Genomic DNA, 19,451 nt, shown 5'->3' on the forward strand with positions numbered 1-19,451 from the left:
GGGGTTTTTTGGGGGTTTTTTGGGGCGGTTTTTTTTTGGGTTTTTTTTGGGGGGGCGGGGTTTTTTTTGGGAGGATTTTTGGATTTTTTGGGGTGTTTTTTGGGGGGTTATTTGGGGCTGGGGGGTTGGTAGGGGTCCAGCAGGAGGCAGCTGAAGGTGTTGACTTTGTCCCCCCCCGAACCTCGTGGGGCAGCAGCGGCAGCTTCACGATGTGGAAATCCTCGTACAGGTCCTCCATCTGCGGGGGGGCCCCCAAAATCCAGCCCCGGACCCCCAAAATCCATCCCTGGACCCCCAAAATCCACCCAAATCCACCCTGGATTCCCAAAATCCTCCCCAGGACCCCCAAAATCCAACCTGGGACCATCAAAATCCTCCCCAGGACCCCCAAAATCCACCCAGAATTCCCCAAATCCACCCAGGATTCCCAAAATCCATCCCCGGACCCCCAAAATCCTCCCAGAATTCCCCAAATCCACCCAGGACCCCCAAAATCCAGCCCCGGACCCCCAAAATCCTCCCAGAATTCCCCAAATCCACCCTGGATTCCCAAAATCCTCCCCAGGACCTCCAAAATCCAACCTGGGACCATCAAAATCCACCCCAGGACCCCCAAAATCCACCCAAATCCACCCTGGATTCCCAAAATCCTCCCCAGGACCCCCAAAATCCATCCCAGGATTCCCAAAATCCATCCCCGGACCCCCAAAATCCCACCCAGGACCCCCAAAATCCAGCCCCAGACCCCCAAAATCCACCCAAATCCACCCTGGATTCCCAAAATCCCACCCAGGACCACCAAAATCCAGCCCCAGACCCCCAAAATCCATCCCCGGACCCCCAAAATCCTACCCAGGACCCCCAAAATCCCACCCAGAATTCCCCAAATCCACCCTGGATTCCCAAAATCCTCCCCAGGACCCCAAAATCCCACCCAGGATTCCCAAAATCCCACCCAGGACCCCCAAAATCCAGCCCCGGACCCCCAAAATCCCACCCAAATCCACCCTGGATTCCCAAAATCCTCCCCAGGACCCCAAAATCCATCCCAGGACCACAAAATCCATCCCCGGACCCCCAAAATCCCACCCAGGACCCCCAAAATCCAGCCCCGGACCCCCAAAATCCACCCAAATCCACCCTGGATTCCCAAAATCCTCCCCAGGACCTCCAAAATCCAACCTGGGACCATCAAAATCCACCCCAGGACCCCCAAAATCCATCCCTGGACCCCCAAAATCCTCCCAGAATTCCCCAAATCCACCCTGGATTCCCAAAATCCTCCCCAGGACCCCAAAATCCCACCCAGGATTCCCAAAATCCAGCCCCGGACCCCCAAAATCCCACCCAGGACCCCCAAAATCCAGCCCCGGACCCCCAAAATCCCACCCAAATCCACCCTGGATTCCCAAAATCCTCCCCAGGACCCCAAAATCCAACCTGGGACCATCAAAATCCACCCCAGGTCCACCAAAATCCATCCCCAGACCCCCAAAATCCACCCAGGATCCCAAAATCCATCCCTGGACCCCCAAAATCCCACCCGGGACCCCCAAAATCCAGCCCCGGACCCCCAAAATCCACCCAAATCCACCCTGGATTCCCAAAATCCTCCCCAGGACCTCCAAAATCCAACCTGGGACCATCAAAATCCACCCCAGGACCCCCAAAATCCAGCCCCGGACCCCCAAAATCCACCCAGAATTCCCCAAATCCACCCTGGATTCCCAAAATCCAGCCCCGGACCCCCAAAATCCCACCCGGGACCCCCAAAATCCAGCCCCGGACCCCCAAAATCCCACCCCGGACCCCCAAAATCCAGCCCCGGACCCCCAAAATCCACCCAAATCCACCCTGGACCCCCAAAATCCTCCCAGAATTCACAAAATCCATCCCCGGACCCCCAAAATCCCACCCAGGACCCCCAAAATCCAGCCCCGGACCCCCAAAATCCCACCCAAATCCACCCTGGATTCCCAAAATCCCACCCAGGACCCCCAAAATCCAGCCCCAGACCCCCAAAATCCTCCCAGAATTCCAAAATCCATCCCCGGACCCCCAAAATCCCACCCAGGACCCCCAAAATCCAGCCCCGGACCCCCAAAATCCACCCAAATCCACCCTGGATTCCCAAAATCCTCCCCAGGACCCCAAAATCCAACCTGGGACCATCAAAATCCACCCCAGGACCCCCAAAATCCTCCCAGAATTCCCCAAATCCACCCTGGATTCCCAAAATCCTCCCCAGGACCCCAAAATCCCACCCAGGATTCCCAAAATCCAGCCCCGGACCCCCAAAATCCCACCCAGGACCCCCAAAATCCAGCCCCAGACCCCCAAAATCCCACCCAAATCCACCCTGGATTCCCAAAATCCTCCCCAGGACCCCAAAATCCAACCTGGGACCATCAAAATCCATCCCAGGACCACAAAATCCATCCCCGGACCCCCAAAATCCACCCAGAATTCACAAAATCCATCCCCGGACCCCCAAAATCCATCCCCGGACCCCCAAAATCCTCACAGAATTCCCAAAATCCATCCCCGGACCCCCCAAATCCAGCTGGGATCCCCAAAGTCCACCCTGGGACTCCCAAATCCTTGTCCCAAACCCCTCAAACCCCACCCCAAGCCCCACAGGTGCGCTCACCTGGCCCAGGTACTTGTTCCAAACCCCCCCAAACCCCACCCCAAGCCCCCCAGGTGCCCTCACCTGCTCCAGATCCTTGCCCCCAGCCCCCCAGGTGTGCTCACCTGGTCCAGGTACTTGTTCCAAACCCCCCAAGCCCCCCAGGTGCCCTCACCTGCTCCAGATCTTTGCTCCAAACCCCTCCTGAGCCCCACCTCACCCCCCAGGTGCGCTCACCTGCTCCAGATCTTTGCTCCAACCCCCCCAGGTGCCTTCACCTGCTCCAGATCTTTGTCCCAAGCCCCCCAGGTGCCCTCACCTGCTCCAGATCTTTGTCCCAAACCCCCCCAAACCCCACCTCACCCCCCAGGTGCGCTCACCTGGTCCAGATCTTTGCTCCAACCCCCCCAGGTGCCCTCACCTGCTCCAGATCCTTGTCCCAAACCCCCCCAAACCCTACCTCACCCCCCAGGTGCGCTCACCTGGTCCAGATCCTTGCCCCAAACCCCCCAGGTGCCCTCACCTGCTCCAGATCTTTGCTCCAAACCCCCCCAGGTGCCTTCACCTGCTCCAGATCCTTGTCCCAACCCCCCCAGGTGCCCTCACCTGGCCCAGATCCTTGTCCCAAACCCCCCCAAACCCCCCCAGGTGCCCTCACCTGGCCCAGATCCTTGTCCCAAACCCCCCAAACCCCCCCAGGTGCCCTCACCTGGCCCAGATCCTTGTCCCAAACCCCCCCAAACCTCCCCAGGTGCCCTCACCTGCTCCAGATCTTTGCCCCAAATCCCCCAGGTGCCCTCACCTGCTCCAGATTTTGCCCCAAACCCCCCCAGGTGTGCTCACCTGGTCCAGGTACTTGGCCTGGATGCGGTGGCGCGCCTCGCACATGCGGCAGGGCCGCGCGGGCTCGGGGAACACCAGCTGGTTGACCACGATGTTGTGCGTGTCGATGCGGCACTTGGCCAGCTCCTGGATCAGCCGCTCCGTCTCGTAGAGAGACAGGAACTCGGCGATGCACACGCAGATGAACGTGGTCTGCTCCTGGGGGGGATTTTGGGGTGATTTTGGGACATTTTGGGGTGATTTGGGGACGTTTTGGGACATTTGGAGACAGCAGGGACATGGGGACAGCAGGGATAGCGCAGGGACACGGGGACAGACACAGGGACAGGAACTCGGCGATGCACACGCAGATGAACGTGGTCTGCTCCTGGGGGGGAATTTGGGGGGATTTTGGGACATTTTGGGACATTTTGGGGTGATTTGGGGGATGTTTGGGGTGATTTGGGGGCATTTGGGGACAGCAGGGACATGGGAACAGCAGGGATAGCGCAGGGACAGGGAGATATCCCAGTCCTTCCCAGTCCCTCCCAGTTTATCCCAGTCCATCCCAGTCCTTCCCAGTCCATCCCAGTCCCATTCCCAGTCCCATTCCCAGTCCATCCCAGTCCATCCCAGTTCCCTCCCAGTCCATCCCAGTTCCCTCCCAGTTCATCCCAGTCCCTCCCAGTCCATCCCAGTCCCATTCCCAGTCCCTCCCAGTTTATCCCAGTCCATCCCAGTCCATCCCAGTCCCCTCCCAGTCCATCCCAGTCCATCCCAGTTTATCCCAGCCCCATTCCCAGTCCCTCCCAGTCCCTCCCAGTCCATCCCAGTCCCTCCCAGTCCCATTCCCAGTATATCCCAGTCCCTCCCAGTCCATCCCAGTCCCTCCCAGTATATCCCAGTTCCCTCCCAGTCCATCCCAGTCCCTCCCAGTCCCATTCCCAGTATATCCCAGTCCCTCCCAGTCCCTCCCAGTCCCCCCCAGTCCCTCCCAGTTCCCTCCCAGTCCCTCCCAGTCCATCCCAGTCCCTCCCAGTCCCATTCCCAGTATATCCCAGTCCCCCGCAGTCCATCCCAGTCCCTCCCAGTCCCTCCCAGTCCATCCCAGTTTATCCCAGTCCTATTCCCAGTCCATCCCAGTCCCTCCCAGTCCCATTCCCAGTCCCTCCCAGTTTATCCCAGTCCCATTCCCAGTCCATCCCAGTCCATCCCAGTCCCTCCCAGTCCATCCCAGTCCCTCCCAGTCCATCCCAGTCCCTCCCAATCCCCTCCCAGTCCCTCCCAGTTCCATCCCAGTCCATCCCAGTTCCATCCCAGTCCCTCCCAGTCCCTCCCAGTCCCTCCCAGTCCCTCCCAGTTCCATCCCAGTCCATCCCAGTTCCGTCCCAGTCCATCCCAGTATATCCCAGTCCCATTCCCAGTCCATCCCAGTCCCTCCCAGTATATCCCAGTCCCTCCCAGTATATCCCAGTGCTCACCGGGTCCTTGAACTGCTCGCTGACCGAGCGGATCACGGGCAGCGTCTCCTCCAGCTTGGAGGCGAGCTGGTCGGCGTTCATGTCCCCCAGCCCCAGCATGCTGCACATCTGGGGACCCCAGACCCAATTCCAGCCTGGGACACCCCCAGGAACCCCCAGACCCAATTCCATGACCTGGGAAACCCCCAGACCCAAATTCCTGACCTGGGAAACCCCCAGACCCAAATCCCTGACCTGGGAAACCCCCAGACCCAAATCCCTGAGCAGGAACCACCCAGGAACCGCCCAGGAACCGCCCAGCCCCAGGATGCTGCACATCTGGGGACCCCAGACCCAATTCCAGCCTGGGACACCCCCAGGAACCCCCAGACCCAAATCCCCGACCTGGGACACCCCCAGACCCAAATCCAGCCCTGGGGAAACCCCCAGACCCAAATCCCCGACCTGGGAAACCCCCAGACCCAAATCCCTGAGCAGGAACCACCCAGGAACCGCCCAGGAACCGCCCAGCCCCAGCATGCTGCACATCTGGGGACCCCAGACCCAATTCCAGCCTGGGACACCCCCAGGAACCCCCAGACCCAATTCCAGCCCCGAGGAAACCCCCAGCCCCAAATCCCTGACCTGGGAAACCCCCAGACCCAATTCCCTGACCTGGGAAACCCCCAGACCCAAATCCCTGAGCAGGAACCGCCCAGGAACCGCCCAGCCCCAGCATGCTGCACATCTGGGGACCCCAGACCCAATTCCAGCCTGTGAAACCCCCAGACCCAAATCCAGCCCTGGGGAAACCCCCAGACCCAAATTCCTGACCTGGGAAACCCCCAGACCCAAATCCCTGAGCAGGAACCGCCCAGGAACCGCCCAGCCCCAGCATGCTGCACATCTGGGGACCCCAGACCCAATTCCAGCCTGTGAAACCCCCAGACCCAAATCCAGCCCTGGGGAAACCCCCAGCCTCAAATCCCCACCAGAGACCCCCAAAAGACCCCCCAGGACCCCCCACCTGGGAGATGAAGGGGCTGATCTGGTTCTTGATCTGCATCAGCCGCCCCCAGCCCCAAATCCCCTCTGATGAATCCCCCAGCCCCAAATCCCCCCAAATCCCCCCTGAGACCCCCAAAAGACCCCCCAGGACCCCCCACCTGGGAGATGAAGGGGCTGATCTGGTTCTTGATCTGCATCAGGCGCCCCCAGCCCCAAATCCCTTCCGGTGACTCCCCCAGCCCCAAATCCCCCCCAGTGACTCCCCCAGCCCCAAATCCCTTCCAGTGACTCCCCCAGCCCCAAATCCCCCCCAGTGACTCCCCCAGACCCAAATCCCCCCAAATCCCCCCAGGGACCCCCAAAAGACCCCCCAGGACCCCCCACCTGGGAGATGAAGGGGCTGATCTGGTTCTTGATCTGCATCAGGCGCCCCCAGCCCCAAATCCCCTCCGGTGACTCCCCCAGCCCCAAATCCCTTCCATTGACTCCCCCAGCCCCAAATCCCTTCCAGTGACTCCCCCAGCCCCAAATCCCCCCCAGTGACTCCCCCAGCCCCAAATCCCCTCTGATGAATCCCCCAGCCCCAAATCCCCCCTGGGACCCCCAAAAGACCCCCCAGGACCCCCCACCTGGGAGATGAAGGGGCTGATCTGGTTCTTGATCTGCATCAGGCGCCCCCAGCCTCAAATCCCCCCCAGTGACTCCCCCAGCCCCAAATCCCCCCCAGTGACTCCCCCAGCCCCAAATCCTCTCTGATGAATCCCCCAGCCCCAAATCCCTTCCATTGACTCCCCCAGCCCCAAATCCCCTCTGATGAATCCCCCATCTCAAATCCCTTCCATTGACTCCCCCAGCCCCAAATCCTCCCCAGTGACTCCCCCAGCCCCAAATCCCCTCTGGGGACCTCCTGGGACCCCTCCCCACACCCCAGGGACCCCCAAAAGACCCCCAGGACCCCCCACCTGGGAGATGAAGGGGCTGATCTGGTTCTTGATCTGCATCAGGCGCCCCAGGCCGCGCTCCACGATGGTGGGGAAGTTGAGCAGGCGCAGCGTGTGCCCGGTGGGCGCCGTGTCGAAGACCACCACCGAGAAATTCATCCCCTTCACCAGCCTGGGGGGCACGGGGGGGCAGGAGAGACCCCTCCCCACGTCCGGGTGAGCCCCCAGCCCCTCCTGAGCCCCTCAAACCCCTCTGAGCCCCCAGGTGAGACCCCCAAATCCCCCCTGAGACCCCAGGTGAGCCCCCAGCCCGTCCTGAGCCCCTCCTGAGCCCCCCAAACCCCTCCTGCACCCCCAGGTGAGCCCCCCATCCCCTCCTGAGCCCCCCAAACCCCTCCAAAACCCCCCAGGTGAGACCCCAACCCCTCCTGAGCCCCCCAAATCCCCCCTGAGACCCCAGGTGAGCACCCCAAATCCCCCCTGAGACCCCAGGTGAGCCCCCCAGCCCTTCCTGAGCCCTCCAAACCCCTCCTGAGCCCCCCAGGTGAGACCCCAGCCCCTCCTGAGCCCCCCAAACACCCCTGCACCCCCAGGTGAGCCCCCCAGCCCTTCCTGAGCCCTCCAAACCCCTCCAAAACCCCCCAGGTGAGCCCCCAGCCCCTCCTGAGCCCCCCAAACCCCTCCTGCAACCCCAGGTGAGCCCCCAAATCCCCCCAGGTGAGTCCCCCAGCCCCTCCTGAGCCCCCCAAACCCCTCTGAGCCCCCCAGGTGAGCCCCCCAAATCCCCCCTGAGACCCCAGGTGAGCCCCCAGCCCCTCCTGAGCCCCCCAAACCCCTCCTGAGCCCCCCAGGTGAGACCCCAGCCCCTCCTGAGCCCCCCAGATCCCCCCTGCACCCCCAGCTAAGCCCCCCAGCCCATCTCCAGCCCCTCCTGAGCCCCCCAAATCCCCCCAGGTGAGCCCCCAGCCCCTCCTGAGCCCCCCAAACCCCTCCAAAACCCCCCAGGTGTGTCCCCCAGCCCCTCCTGAGCCCCCCAGGTGTGTTCCCCAGCCCCTCCTGAGCCCCCCAAATCCCCCCTGCACCCCCAGCTAAGCCCCCCAGCCCATCTCCAGCCCCTCCTGAGCCCCCCAAATCCCCCCAGGTGAGTCCCCCAGCCCCTCCTGAGCCCCGCAAGCCCCCCCTGCACCCCAAGGTGAGCCCCCCAAATCCCCCCTGCACCCCCATGTGAGACCCCAGCCCCTCCTGAGCCCCCCAAATCACTCCTGCACACCCAGGTGAGCCCCCCAAATCCCCCCTGAGACCCCAGGTGAGCCCCCAGCCCTTCCTGAGCCCCCCAAACCCCTCCTGAGCCCCCCAGGTGTGTCTCCCAGCCCCTCCTGAGCCCCCCAAATCCCTCCTGCACCACCAGGTGAGCCCCCCAAATCCCCCCTGAGACCCCAGGTGAGACCCCAGCCCCTCCTGAGCCCCCCAAATCCCCCCAAAACCCCCCAGGTGAGACCCCAGCCCCTCCTGAGCCCCCCAAACCCCTCCAAAACCCCCCAGGTGAGACCCCAGCCCCTCCTGAGCCCCCCAGCTGAGCCCCCCAGCCCATCCCCAGCCCATCCTGAGCCCCCCAAATCCCCCCTGCACCCCCAGGTGAGACCCCAGCCCCTCCTGAGCCCCCCAGATGTGTCCCCCAACCCCTCCTGAGCCCCCCAAATCCCCCCTGCATCCCCAGGTGAGACCCCAGCCCCTCCTGAGCCCTCCAAACCCCTCCAAAACCCCCCAGGTGAGACCCCAACCCCTCCTGAGCCCCCCAAACCCCTCCTATACACCCAGGTGAGCCCCCCAATTCCCCCAAACCCGCCCCCTGAGTCCCCAAGCCCACCCCCAGCCTCTCCTGAGCCCCCCAAACCCCCCCTACACCCCCAGGTGAGCCCCCCAAATCCCCCCTGAGACCCCAGGTGAGACCCCAGCCTCTCCTGAGCCCCCCAAACCCCCCCTACACCCCCAGGTGAGCCCCCCAAACCCCTCCTGCACCCCCAGGTGAGCCCCTCAAATCCCCCCTGAGCCCCCCAGCTTGTCCCCAGCCCTTCCTGAGCCTCCCAAACCCCTCTGCACTCCCAGGTGAGACCCCCAGACACCCCTGCACCCCCAGGTGAGCCCCCAGCCCCTCCTGAGCCCCCCAAATCCCCCCTGAGACCCCAGGTGAGCCCCCAGCCCCTCCTGAGCCCCCCAAATCCCCCCTGCACACCCAGGTGAGCCCCCCAAATCCCCCCTGAGACCCCAGGTGAGACCCCAGCCCCTCCTGAGCCCCCCAAACCCCTCCAAAACCCCCCAGGTGTGTCCCCCAACCCCTCCTGAGCCCCCCAAACCCCTCTGAGCCCCCCAGGTGAGCCCCCCTGGCTGCCCCCAGCCCCTCCTGAGCCCCCCAAACCCCTCCAAAACCCCCCAGGTGTGTCCCCCAGCCCCTCCTGAGCCCCCCAAATCACTCCTGCACACCCAGGTGAGCCCCCAGCCCCTCCTGAGCCCCCCAAACCCCTCCAAAACCCCCCAGGTGTGTCCCCCAGCCCCTCCTGAGCCCCCCAAACCCCTCTGAGCCCCCCAGGTGAGACCCCAGCCCCTCCTGAGACTCCAGGTGTGTTCCCCAGCCCCTCCTGAGCCCCCCAAATCCCCCCTGCACCCCCAGCTAAGCCCCCCAGCCCATCTCCAGCCCCTCCTGAGCCCCCCAAATCCCTCCTGCACCCCCAGGTGAGCCCCCCAAATCCCCCCTGAGACCCCAGGTGAGACCCCAGCCCCTCCTGAGCCCCCCAAACCCCTCCTGCAACCCCAGGTGAGCCCCCCAAATCCCCCCAGGTGAGACCCCAGCCCCTCCTGAGCCCCCCAAACCCCTCTGAGCCCCCCAGGTGAGACCCAACCCCTCCTGAGACCCCAGGTGAGCCCCCAGCCCCTCCTGAACCCCCCAAACCCCTCCAAAACCCCCCAGGTGAGCCCCCAGCCCCTCCTGAGCCCCCCAAACCCCTCCAAAACCCCCCAGGTGAGACCCCAACCCCTCCTGAGCCCCCCAAATCCCCCCTGAGACCCCAGGTGAGCCCCCAGCCCCTCCTGAGCCCCCCAAATCCCTCCTGCACCCCCAGGTGTGTCCCCCAGCCCCTCCTGAGCCCCCCAAATCCCCCCTGCACCCCCAGCTAAGCCCCCCAGCCCATCTCCAGCCCCTCCTGAGCCCCCCAAACCCCCCCTGCAACCCCAGGTGAGCCCCCCAAATCCCCCCTGAGACCCCAGGTGTGTTCCCCAGCCCCTCCTGAGCCCCCCAAACCCCTCCTGAGCCCCCCAGGTGAGTCCCCCAGCCCCTCCTGAGCCCCCCAAATCACTCCTGCACACCCAGGTGAGCCCCCCAAATCCCCCCTGAGACCCCAGGTGAGACCCCAGCCCCTCCTGAGCCCCCCAAACCCCTCCTGAGCCCCCCAGGTGAGTCCCCCAGCCCCTCCTGAGCCCCCCAAACCCCTCCTGCACACCCAGGTGAGCCCCCCAAATCCCCCCTGAGACCCCAGGTGAGACCCCAGCCCCTCCTGCGCCCCCCAGGTGAGTCCCCCAGCCCCTCCTGAGCCCCCCAAACCCCTCCTGAGCCCCCCAGGTGTGTTCCCCAGCCCCTCCTGAGCCCCCCAAGCCCCCCCAGCCCCCCCAGGTGAGCCCCCCGAGCCCCCAGCCCCACCTCATGACCTCGGCGTAGCTCATGGCCTCGTCGATGCCGGGGAAGGCGCTCATGGCCTCCTGCATCATCTTCTTGCCCATGCTGAGCACGTTGTCCTCCTCGAAGAACTCGTCGGGCAGCTCGGCCACGCCCAGGCTGGGGTCGATCTCCTGAGGGGTGGGACAAAATCCCCAAAATTGAACCCAAAATTCGGCCGTCGCCCCAAATTGGAACCCAAAATTCGGCCGTCCTGGGGAGGAGCCGCTGGGACACCCTGGGACCCACCTGGGACCACCAGAATCCATCTGGGACCTCCTTGGGACTCACCAGGACCCACCAGAACCCATCAGAACCCACCCAGGACTCCCTGGGACCCACCAGAACCCACCCAGGACCCACCAAAACTCATCAGGACCCCTCCAGGACCCACCAGAACCCACTGAGACTTCCTGGGACCCCCCTAGGACCACCAGAACCCACCCAGGACCCACCAGAACCCACTGGGACCCACCCAGGACCCAGCCAGAACCCACTGGGACCACCCTGGGACCACCAGAACCCACCCAGGACCCACCAGAACCCACCGAGACCCCCCCAGGACCCACCAGAACCCACCCAGAAACCCCCTGGGACCCACCAGAATCCATGGGGACCTACTGGGACCACCAGAACCCACCCAGGAGTCACCAAAACCCATCAGAACCCCCCCCGGACCCAGCAGAACCCACCCAGGACTCCCTGGGCCCACCAGAACCCACCGAGACTTCCTGGGACCCCCCTAGGACCACCAGAACCCATCAGAACCCACTAGAACCCACTGGGACCACCCTGGGACCACCAGAACCCACCCAGGACCCACCAGAACCCATCAGAACCCACCCAGGACTCCCTGGGACCCACCAGAACCCACCCAGGACCCACCAGAACCCACTGAGACTTCCTGGGACCCCCCTAGGACCACCAGAACCCATCCAGGACCCACCAGAACCCACTGAGACCCCCCCCAGGACCCACCAGAACCCACCCAGGACCCACCAGAACCCACTGAGACCCCCCCAGGACCCACCAGAACCCATCAGAACCCACCCAGGACTCCCTGGGACCCACCAGAACCCACCCAGGACTCACCAGAACTCACCCAGGACCCACCAGAAGCCACCCAGGGCCTGCCAGAACCCACCTGGGACTCACCAGAACCCACCCAGAAACCCCTTGGGACCCACCAGAATCCATGAGGATCTACTGGGACCACCAGAACCCACCCAGGACCCACCAGAACCCACTGAGACCCCCCCAGGACCCACCAGAACCCATCAGAACCCACCCAGGACTCCCTGGGACCCACCAGAACCCACCCAGGACCCACCAGAACCCACTGGGACCATCCTGGGACCCACCAGAACCCACCCAGGACCCACCAGAACCCATCAGAACCCACCCAGGACCCAGCCAGAACCCACTGGGACCACCCTGGGACCACCAGAACCCACCCAAGACCCACCAGAACCCCCTGAGACCCCCCAGAACCCACCCAGAAACCCCCTGGGACCCACCCAGAATCCACGGGGACCTACTGGGACCACCAGAACCCCTTTGGACCCACCAGAACCCACCCAGGACCCACCAGAACCCACCCAGGACCCACCAGAACCCACCCGGGACTCCCGAGAACCCCCTGGAACCCCCTTGGGACCCACCAGAACCCACCTGGGACCCGCTGGAACCCACCAAGACTTCCTGGGACCCTCTTGGGACCCACCAGAAGCCACCTGGGACCCCCCAGGCCCCACCAGAACCCACCCAGGACCCCTTGGGACCCCCCAAAACCCACCCAGAACCCCCTGGGACCCCCCAGAACCCCCTGGGACCCTCTTGGGACACCCCCCAGCACCCTTGGGACCCCCTTAGGACCCACCTGAGACCCCCTTGGAACCCACCAGGACCCCTTGGCACCCACCAGAACCCACCCAGGACCCCTCCAGCACCCCTGGGACCCCCCCCCAGCACCCTTGGGACCCCCCAGCACCCCTGGGAACCCCCCAGAACCCACCCAGGACCCCTTGGGACCCCCCAGAACCCACCCAGGACCCCTTGGCACCCACCAGAACCCACCCAGGACCCCTCCAGCACCCCTGGGACCCCCCCCAGCACCCTTGGGACCCCCCCAGCACCCCTGGGAACCCCCCCAGGCCCCTCCAGAACCCACCCAGGACCCCCCTGGGACCCACCAGGACCCTTTGGGACCCCCCCCAGCACCCTGGGGACCCCCCCAGCACCCCTGGGAACCCCCCAGAACCCACCCAGGACCCCCTGAGACCCCCCTGGGACCCACCAGGACCCTTTGGGACCCCCCCCATCACCCCTGAGACCCCCCCCATCACCCATGGGACCCCCCCCAGCACCCTTGGGACCCCCTGGGACCCCCCCATCACCCATGGGACCCCCCCCAGCACCCCTGGGACCCCCCCCCAGCACCCTCGGGACCCCCCCCCATCACCCATGGGACCCCCCCAGCACCCTCGGGACCCCCGGCACCCACCATGGCGAAGAGGTTCTCGTAGCCGGTGACCTTGGTGGGCACCTTGGAGAACTTCTGGTCGAAGGCGTCCGAGATGTTGTGGGCGGGGTCGGTGGAGATGATCAGCACGCTCTCCCTCACCCGGGCCAGCTGAACCGCCAGGCTGCAACTAACCAGTTAACCAGGTTAACTAGGGGTTAACCAGGCATTAACCTAGTTAACCAGGGGGTTACCGGGGGTCCCAGACCCCCCCGGGTGGGTGGAGATGATCAGCACGCTCTCCCTCACCCGGGCCAGCTGAACCGCCAGGCTGCAACTAACCAGTTAACCAGGTTAACTAGGGGTTAACCAGGTTAACCAGGGGTTAATCAGGTTAACCAGGGGTCCCAGATCCCCCTGGGTTGGTGGAGATGATCAGCACGCTCTCCCTCACCCAGGCTAACTGAACCGCCAAGCTACAACTAACCAGTTAACCAGGTTAACTAGGAGCTAACCAGGTTAACCAGGGGTTAATCAGGTTAACCAGGGGTCCCAGACCCCCCCGGGTGGGTGGAGATGATCAGCACGCTCTCCCTCACCCGGGCCAGCTGCACCGCCAGGCTGCAACTAACCAGTTAACCAGGTTAACTAGGAGCTAACCAGGTTAACCAGGAGTTAACCAGGGGTTAATCAGGTTAACCAGGGGTCCCAGACCCCTCCGGGTGGGTGGAGATGATCAGCACGCTCTCCCTCACCCGGGCTAACTGAACCGCCAGGCTGCAACTAACCAGTTAACCAGGTTAACTAGGAGCTAACCAGGTTAACCAGGAGTTAACCAGGGGTTAATCAGGTTAACCAGGGGTCCCAGACCCCCCCGGGTCGGTGGAGATGATCAGCACGCTCTCCCTCACCCGGGCTAACTGAACCGCCAGGCTGCAACTAACCAGTTAACCAAGTTAACTAGGAGCTAACCAGGTTAACCAGGAGTTAACCAAGGGGTTACCAGGGGATTACCAGGGTTACCAAAGATTACAGGGGAGTTACCAGGAGGTTACTGGGGGTTAACCGGGTGGGTTACTAGGGGTTAACCAGGGGGTTAACCAGGTTGGGTTACTGGGGGTTAACCATATTAAGCGGGGGGTTACCGAGGGGTACCGGGGTTACCGGGAGATTACCAGGGTTAACCAGGTTAGCTGGGGGTTAACTGGAGTTACCAGGGGTTAACCAAGGGGTTAACTAGGGGTTACCGGGGGTTAGCCAGGGTTTACCGGGGGTTAACCGGGAGTTACCAGGGGTTAACCAAGGGGTTAAGTAGGGGTTACCAGGGGTTAACCAGGGTTACCGGAGATTACCGGGAGTTACCAGGGGTTAACCAAGGGTTAACTAGGGGTTACCGGGGGTTAGCCAGGGTTTACCGGGGGTTAACCAGGGTTACCGGAGATTACCGGGAGTTACCACGGGTTAACCAAGGGTTAACTAAGGGTTACCAGGGGTTACTGGAAGTTTACCAGGGGATTACCAGGGTTAACCAGATTAGCTGGGGGTTAACTGGAGTTACCAGGGGTTAACCAAGGGGTTAACTAGGGGTTACCAGGGGTTAGCCAGGGTTTACCGGGGGTTAACCAGGGTTACCGGAGATTACTGGGAGTTACCAGGGGTTAACCAAGGGTTAACTAGGGATTACCGGGGGGTTACTGGGGCTTTACCGGGAGATTACCAGGGTTAACCAGGGTTACCGGGGGGTTACCGGGGGGTTAACAGGGGGTTAACGGGGGGTTACCGGGGGGGTTAACCGGGGATTACCAGATCAGGGAGAGCCGATCCTGATCCCGTTATCCCACCCCGGTCCCGTTATCCCGGTCCCGTTATCCCGGTCCCGTTATCCCGGTCCCGTTATCCCACCCCGGTCCCGTTATCTTGGTCCCGTTATCTCAGTCCAGTTATCCCGGTCCCGTTATCCCGCCCCTCTCCCGTTATCCCGGTCCCGTTATCCCGCCCCTCTTCCGTTATCCCGCCCCTCTCCCGTTATCCCTGTCCCGTTATCCCGCCCCTCTCCCGTTATCCCGGTCCCGTTATCCCGCCCCTCTCCCGTTATCCCGGTCCCGTTATCCCATCCCGCTCCCGTTATCCCACCCCGGTCCGGTTATCCCAGTCCCGTTATCCCACCCCTCTCCCGTTATCCCGGTCCCATTATCCCGGTCCAGTTATCCCGGTCCCGTTATCCCACCCCTCTCCCGTTATCCCGCCCCGGTCCCGTTATCCCACCCCGGTTCCGTTATCCCGCCCCTCTCCCGTTATCCCGGTCCCGTTATCCCACCCCGGTCCGGTTATCCCACTCCCGTTATCCCGCCCCTCTCCCGTTATCCCGGTCCAGTTATCCCGGTCCCGTTATCCCGCCCCTCTTCCGTTATCCCACCCCGGTTCCGTTTCCCGTTTCCCGTTACCCGTTACCCCGACCCTGACCCGGTTATCCCTCCCTGCTCCCGTTATCCCACCCCGGTCCCGTTACCCCCTCCCCGTTCCCCGCTCTCTCCCGGTCCCGCTCCCGTTCCCGGTTCCGCTGCCTCACCTGCAGGTGGTTTTGCCCACGCCGCCCTTGCCGCCCACGAAGATCCACTTGAGGCTGCGCTGCTCGATGATGTTGGCGAGCGTCGGTTCCAGCGGCTCCACGTCGGGCGCGTCCTCGAACTCCTCGGGGCCCTCGGCCGCCCACCCGCCCGCCGCCGCCGCCGCCGCCGCCGCCGCCGCCATCTTCCCCGCGCCGCACGCCCGCCGCGCGCTGATTGGCCGCCGCGCCGCCGCGCCCCGCCTCCCCCCTCCTCCCATTGGCCGCTCCGCCTGTCAATCCTCGCCGGAGGGGGGGCGTGGCCAGGCTCCTCCCCGCGCGTTGCCGGGCAACGCGGCGCCGGCGCGTGACGTCATCGCGCGGCGCCGGGCGCGCTGATGTCATCGCGCGGCGCCGGCGGCGGCGGCGGCGGCGGACAAGATGGCGGCGCGCGGCGAGGAGCGGGAGGCACCGGAGGCGCCTTCGCCGCCCCCGCCGGGCCCGGGAGGCGGCGTCAACGTGTTCGCCAACGACGGCAGCTTCCTGGAGCTCTTCAAGCGCAAGATGGAGGCGGAGGAGCAGCAGCGGGAGCGCGAGGCGGCGGCGGCGGCGGCGGCGGCCGCGGAGGCGTCCGGTGGCGGCGGCGGCGGCACCGGGCTGGGCTCGCAGCGGGACGGGGTGAAGAGGAGCGGCGGCGCGCTCAGCTTCGTAAGGACGCGGCGGCTCCCGGGCCCCTCCTGGCCCGGCCCGAACCCGTGAGGGCGGCGGTACCGGAGCCGCTCCCGGTGCCGCTCCCGGGGCCGCTCCCGGGGCCGCTCCCGGGGTTCCTCGGGCTCCGCCTGGAGCTCCTCGCTGGCGGTGGCGCCTCCTCCCCGGCGCCGCCGGCGGATCCGTCCGTTCCGGTGCCTCCCCGGTTGTCCCCGGTGTTCCCCCGCCGAGCCCCCGGTTCCGTTCCCGCGGCCCCGGTAACGGGGCAGGTGTGTCCCTTCCCCAGGTGGGGCGGCGGCGGGGCGGCAACAAGCTGGCCCTGAAAACGGGAGTGGTGGCCAAGAAGCAGAAAACGGACGAGGAGGTGGAACCGGGAACCGGGGGGGAGGCACCGGGAACGGGGGAGGGCACCGGGAACCGGGGGGATTTGGGGTCGGGGAGGAGAAATTTGGGGTCAGGGATGGGAATTTTGGGTTGGGGAGGAAAGATTTGGGGTCTTTGAGGGGGGATTTGGGGTCGGGGATGGGGAATTTGGGATCGGGGATGGGAAATTTGGGATCGGGGTGGGAAATTTGGGATCGGGGATGGGAAATTTGGGATCAGGGATGGAGAAATTTGGGGTCTTGGAGAAAGATTTGGGGTTTTGGGAAGGAATTTGGGGTCAGGGATGGGGAAATTTGGGGTCGGGGGGGGAGAATTTGGGATCAGGGGTGGGAAATTTGGGATGAGGGATGGGAAATTTGGGGTCGGGGATGGGAAATTTGGGATTAGCAATGGGAGATTTGGGATTTGGGGGGGAAATTTGGGATTTGGGGGGGAAAATTTGGGGTCAGGGATGTGAAATTTGGGATTAGGGATGGGAAATTTGGAATTAGGGATGGGAAATTTGGGGTTTGGGAGGGAATTTGGAATTAGGGATGGGAAATTTGGGATTTGAGGGGGAATTTGGGATTAGGGATGGGAAATTTGGGATTTGGGTGGGAAATTTGGGATTTGGGGGGGAATTTGGGATTAGGGATGGGAAATTTGGGATTTGGGGGGGAATTTGGGATTAGGGATGGGAAATTTGAGATTTGGGGGGGAATTTGGGATTAGGGATGGGAAATTTGGGATTAGGGATGGGAAATTTGGAATTAGGGATGGGAAATTTGGGATGAGGGATGGGAAATTTGGGATTAGGGATGGGAAATTTGGGATGAGGGATGGGAAATTTGGGATGAGGGATGGGAAATTTGGGATTTGGGTGGGAAACTTGGGATTTGGGGGGGAATTTGGGCTCAGGGATGGGAATTTTGAGCTCAGGGATGGGAAATTTGGAATCCCAGGTGGAACAATTGCAGTTCCTGGCTGGGAATTTTGGGCTCCCGGGTGGGGGAAACCGAGGCAGGTTTCCGGTGCGGATTTTGGGGTGATTTTGGGCTTTTTTGGGGCAGGTGCTGACGAGTAAAGGCGACGCCTGGGCCAAGTACCTGGCGGAGGTGCAGAAGTACAAAGCGCACCAGTGCAGCGACGACGACAAGACGCGGCCCCTGGTCAAATAGCGCCGGCCCCCCCCCAAAAAAAAACCCGCGGGGGGGGCCCCCAAAACCGGCCCGGACCCCCCAAAAAAATCCCCAAAAAAATCCCCGAAAAATCGGCTAAGGGGGCTCCAAAAAATTCCTCACAAAAATCCCGCGGGGGGACGCAAAACTGGCTCGGATCCCCCCAAAAAAATCCCCCAAAAAATCCACTAAGGGGGGCCCTAAAACTGGCCTGGCACCCCCCAAAAAATCCTGTGGGGGGCCCCAAAAAAACCCCCAAAAAACCTGAGGGGGGGTCCCAAAACCGGCCCGGAACTCCCCAAAAAATCCCCCAAAAAACCCACTAAGGGGGGCCCTAAAACTGGCCTGGCACCCCCCAAAAAATCCTGTGGGGGGCCCCAAAAAACCCCCCAAAAAACCTGAGGGGGGGTCCCAAAACCGGCCTGGAACCCCCCAAAAAATCCCCAAAAAAATCGGCTGAGGGGCCCCAAAAATCCCCAAAAAAAATCTTATTGGGGGGGCCCAGAACTGGCCCGGACCCCCCAAAAAAATCCCCAAAAAAATCCACGGGGGGGGCCCCAAAACCTGCCTGGAACCCCCCAAAAAATCCTGCTGGGGGGGGACCCCAAAATATCCCCAAAAACTCCCGTGGGGCGGAGCCGATGGCCACGCCCACCTCCCCAAAAATATGTAAATTACGCTGAACCCCCAAAATTGCGTCACGGGTGGGCGTGGCCGCCACGCCCCCTCCCCAAAAACCGCGCTGGAATTTGGGGACCCCCCCCAATAAAAACCCAATGGGAAGGTGAGGCCACGCCCCTTTTGGGGCAGGCCACGCCCCTTTGGACACAAGCCCCGCCCCCGCCGGGTTTGATTGACAGCGCTCCCCCGCCCCTCCCCCCCCGCCGTGTTTTGGGGGGTCCCGGGGGGGTTTTGGGGGGGGGGAGGGGCGGCAATAAAGAGCTCGGAGGTTTCGGAGGCGCTGAGAGGAATTTTGGGGGATTTTGGGGGGTTTTGGGGATTTTTGGGGGGTTTTGGGGATTTTTGGGGGTTTTTTTGGGAGGTTTAGGGGATTTTTGGGGTTTTTTGGGGGATGTGGGGGTTTTTTGGGGGGATTTGGGGTTTTGGGGGTTTTTCGGTTTTTGGAGGGGTTTTGGAGGATTTTTTTGGGGTTTTTTTGGGAGGTTTAGGGGATTTTTGGGGGGGTTTTAGGGATTTGGGAGGTTTAGGGGATTTTTTGGGGGGTTTTGGGGTTTTTTGGGAGGTTTAGGGGATTTTTGGGGTTTTTTGGGGAATGTGGAGGTTTTTTGGGGGGATTTGGGGTTTTGGGGGTTTTTCGGTTTTTGGAGGGGTTTTGGAGGATTTTTTTGGGGTTTTTTTGGGAGGTTTAAGGGATTTTTGGGGGGTTTTTGGTTTTTTTTGGGGGGGGGATTTGGGAGGGGTGGGGACCCCCCAGTGCTCCCAGTTCGGGGTTTTTACTGGTTTGGGGGGGTCTGGCTTGTTCATCCCAGTTCCCTTCCAGTTCCTCCCAGTCCCCCCCAGTTCCCCCCCAGTTCCATCCCAGTTCCATCCCAGTCCATCCCAGTCCATCCCAGTTCCATCCCAGTCCATCCCAGTTCCTCCCAGTCCCTCCCAGTCCCTCCCAGTTTAT

At 63.0% G+C, this 19,451-nt stretch overlaps 2 protein-coding genes across 2 annotated transcripts; one reads left to right on the top strand and one right to left on the bottom strand.

The window, feature by feature from the left end:
- Window positions 1–76: 76 nt before the first annotated feature.
- GET3 (guided entry of tail-anchored proteins factor 3, ATPase) lies at window positions 77–15,790 on the bottom strand. Its single transcript, XM_077787707.1, is given in 8 exon segments — window positions 77–172; window positions 175–238; window positions 3,473–3,670; window positions 4,933–5,040; window positions 6,882–7,032; window positions 10,552–10,700; window positions 13,070–13,217; window positions 15,597–15,790. Coding segments are annotated over 8 exon segments (1,065 nt in total). The 5' UTR covers window positions 15,779–15,790; the 3' UTR covers window positions 77–107.
- A 200-nt stretch (window positions 15,791–15,990) lies between these two features.
- On the top strand, window positions 15,991–18,778 carry TRIR (telomerase RNA component interacting RNase). The gene is made up of 3 exons (XM_021554115.2): window positions 15,991–16,280; window positions 16,567–16,644; window positions 17,714–18,778. The coding sequence occupies exons 1-3, from the start codon at window positions 16,014–16,016 to the stop codon at window positions 17,819–17,821; spliced, it is 453 nt and encodes a 150-aa protein (XP_021409790.1). The 5' UTR covers window positions 15,991–16,013; the 3' UTR covers window positions 17,822–18,778.
- The last annotated feature ends 673 nt before the right edge of the window (window positions 18,779–19,451 follow it).

This window comes from Lonchura striata, chromosome 21 (genome assembly GCF_046129695.1).
Source record: "Lonchura striata isolate bLonStr1 chromosome 21, bLonStr1.mat, whole genome shotgun sequence".
Lineage (NCBI taxonomy): Eukaryota > Metazoa > Chordata > Aves > Passeriformes > Estrildidae > Lonchura > Lonchura striata.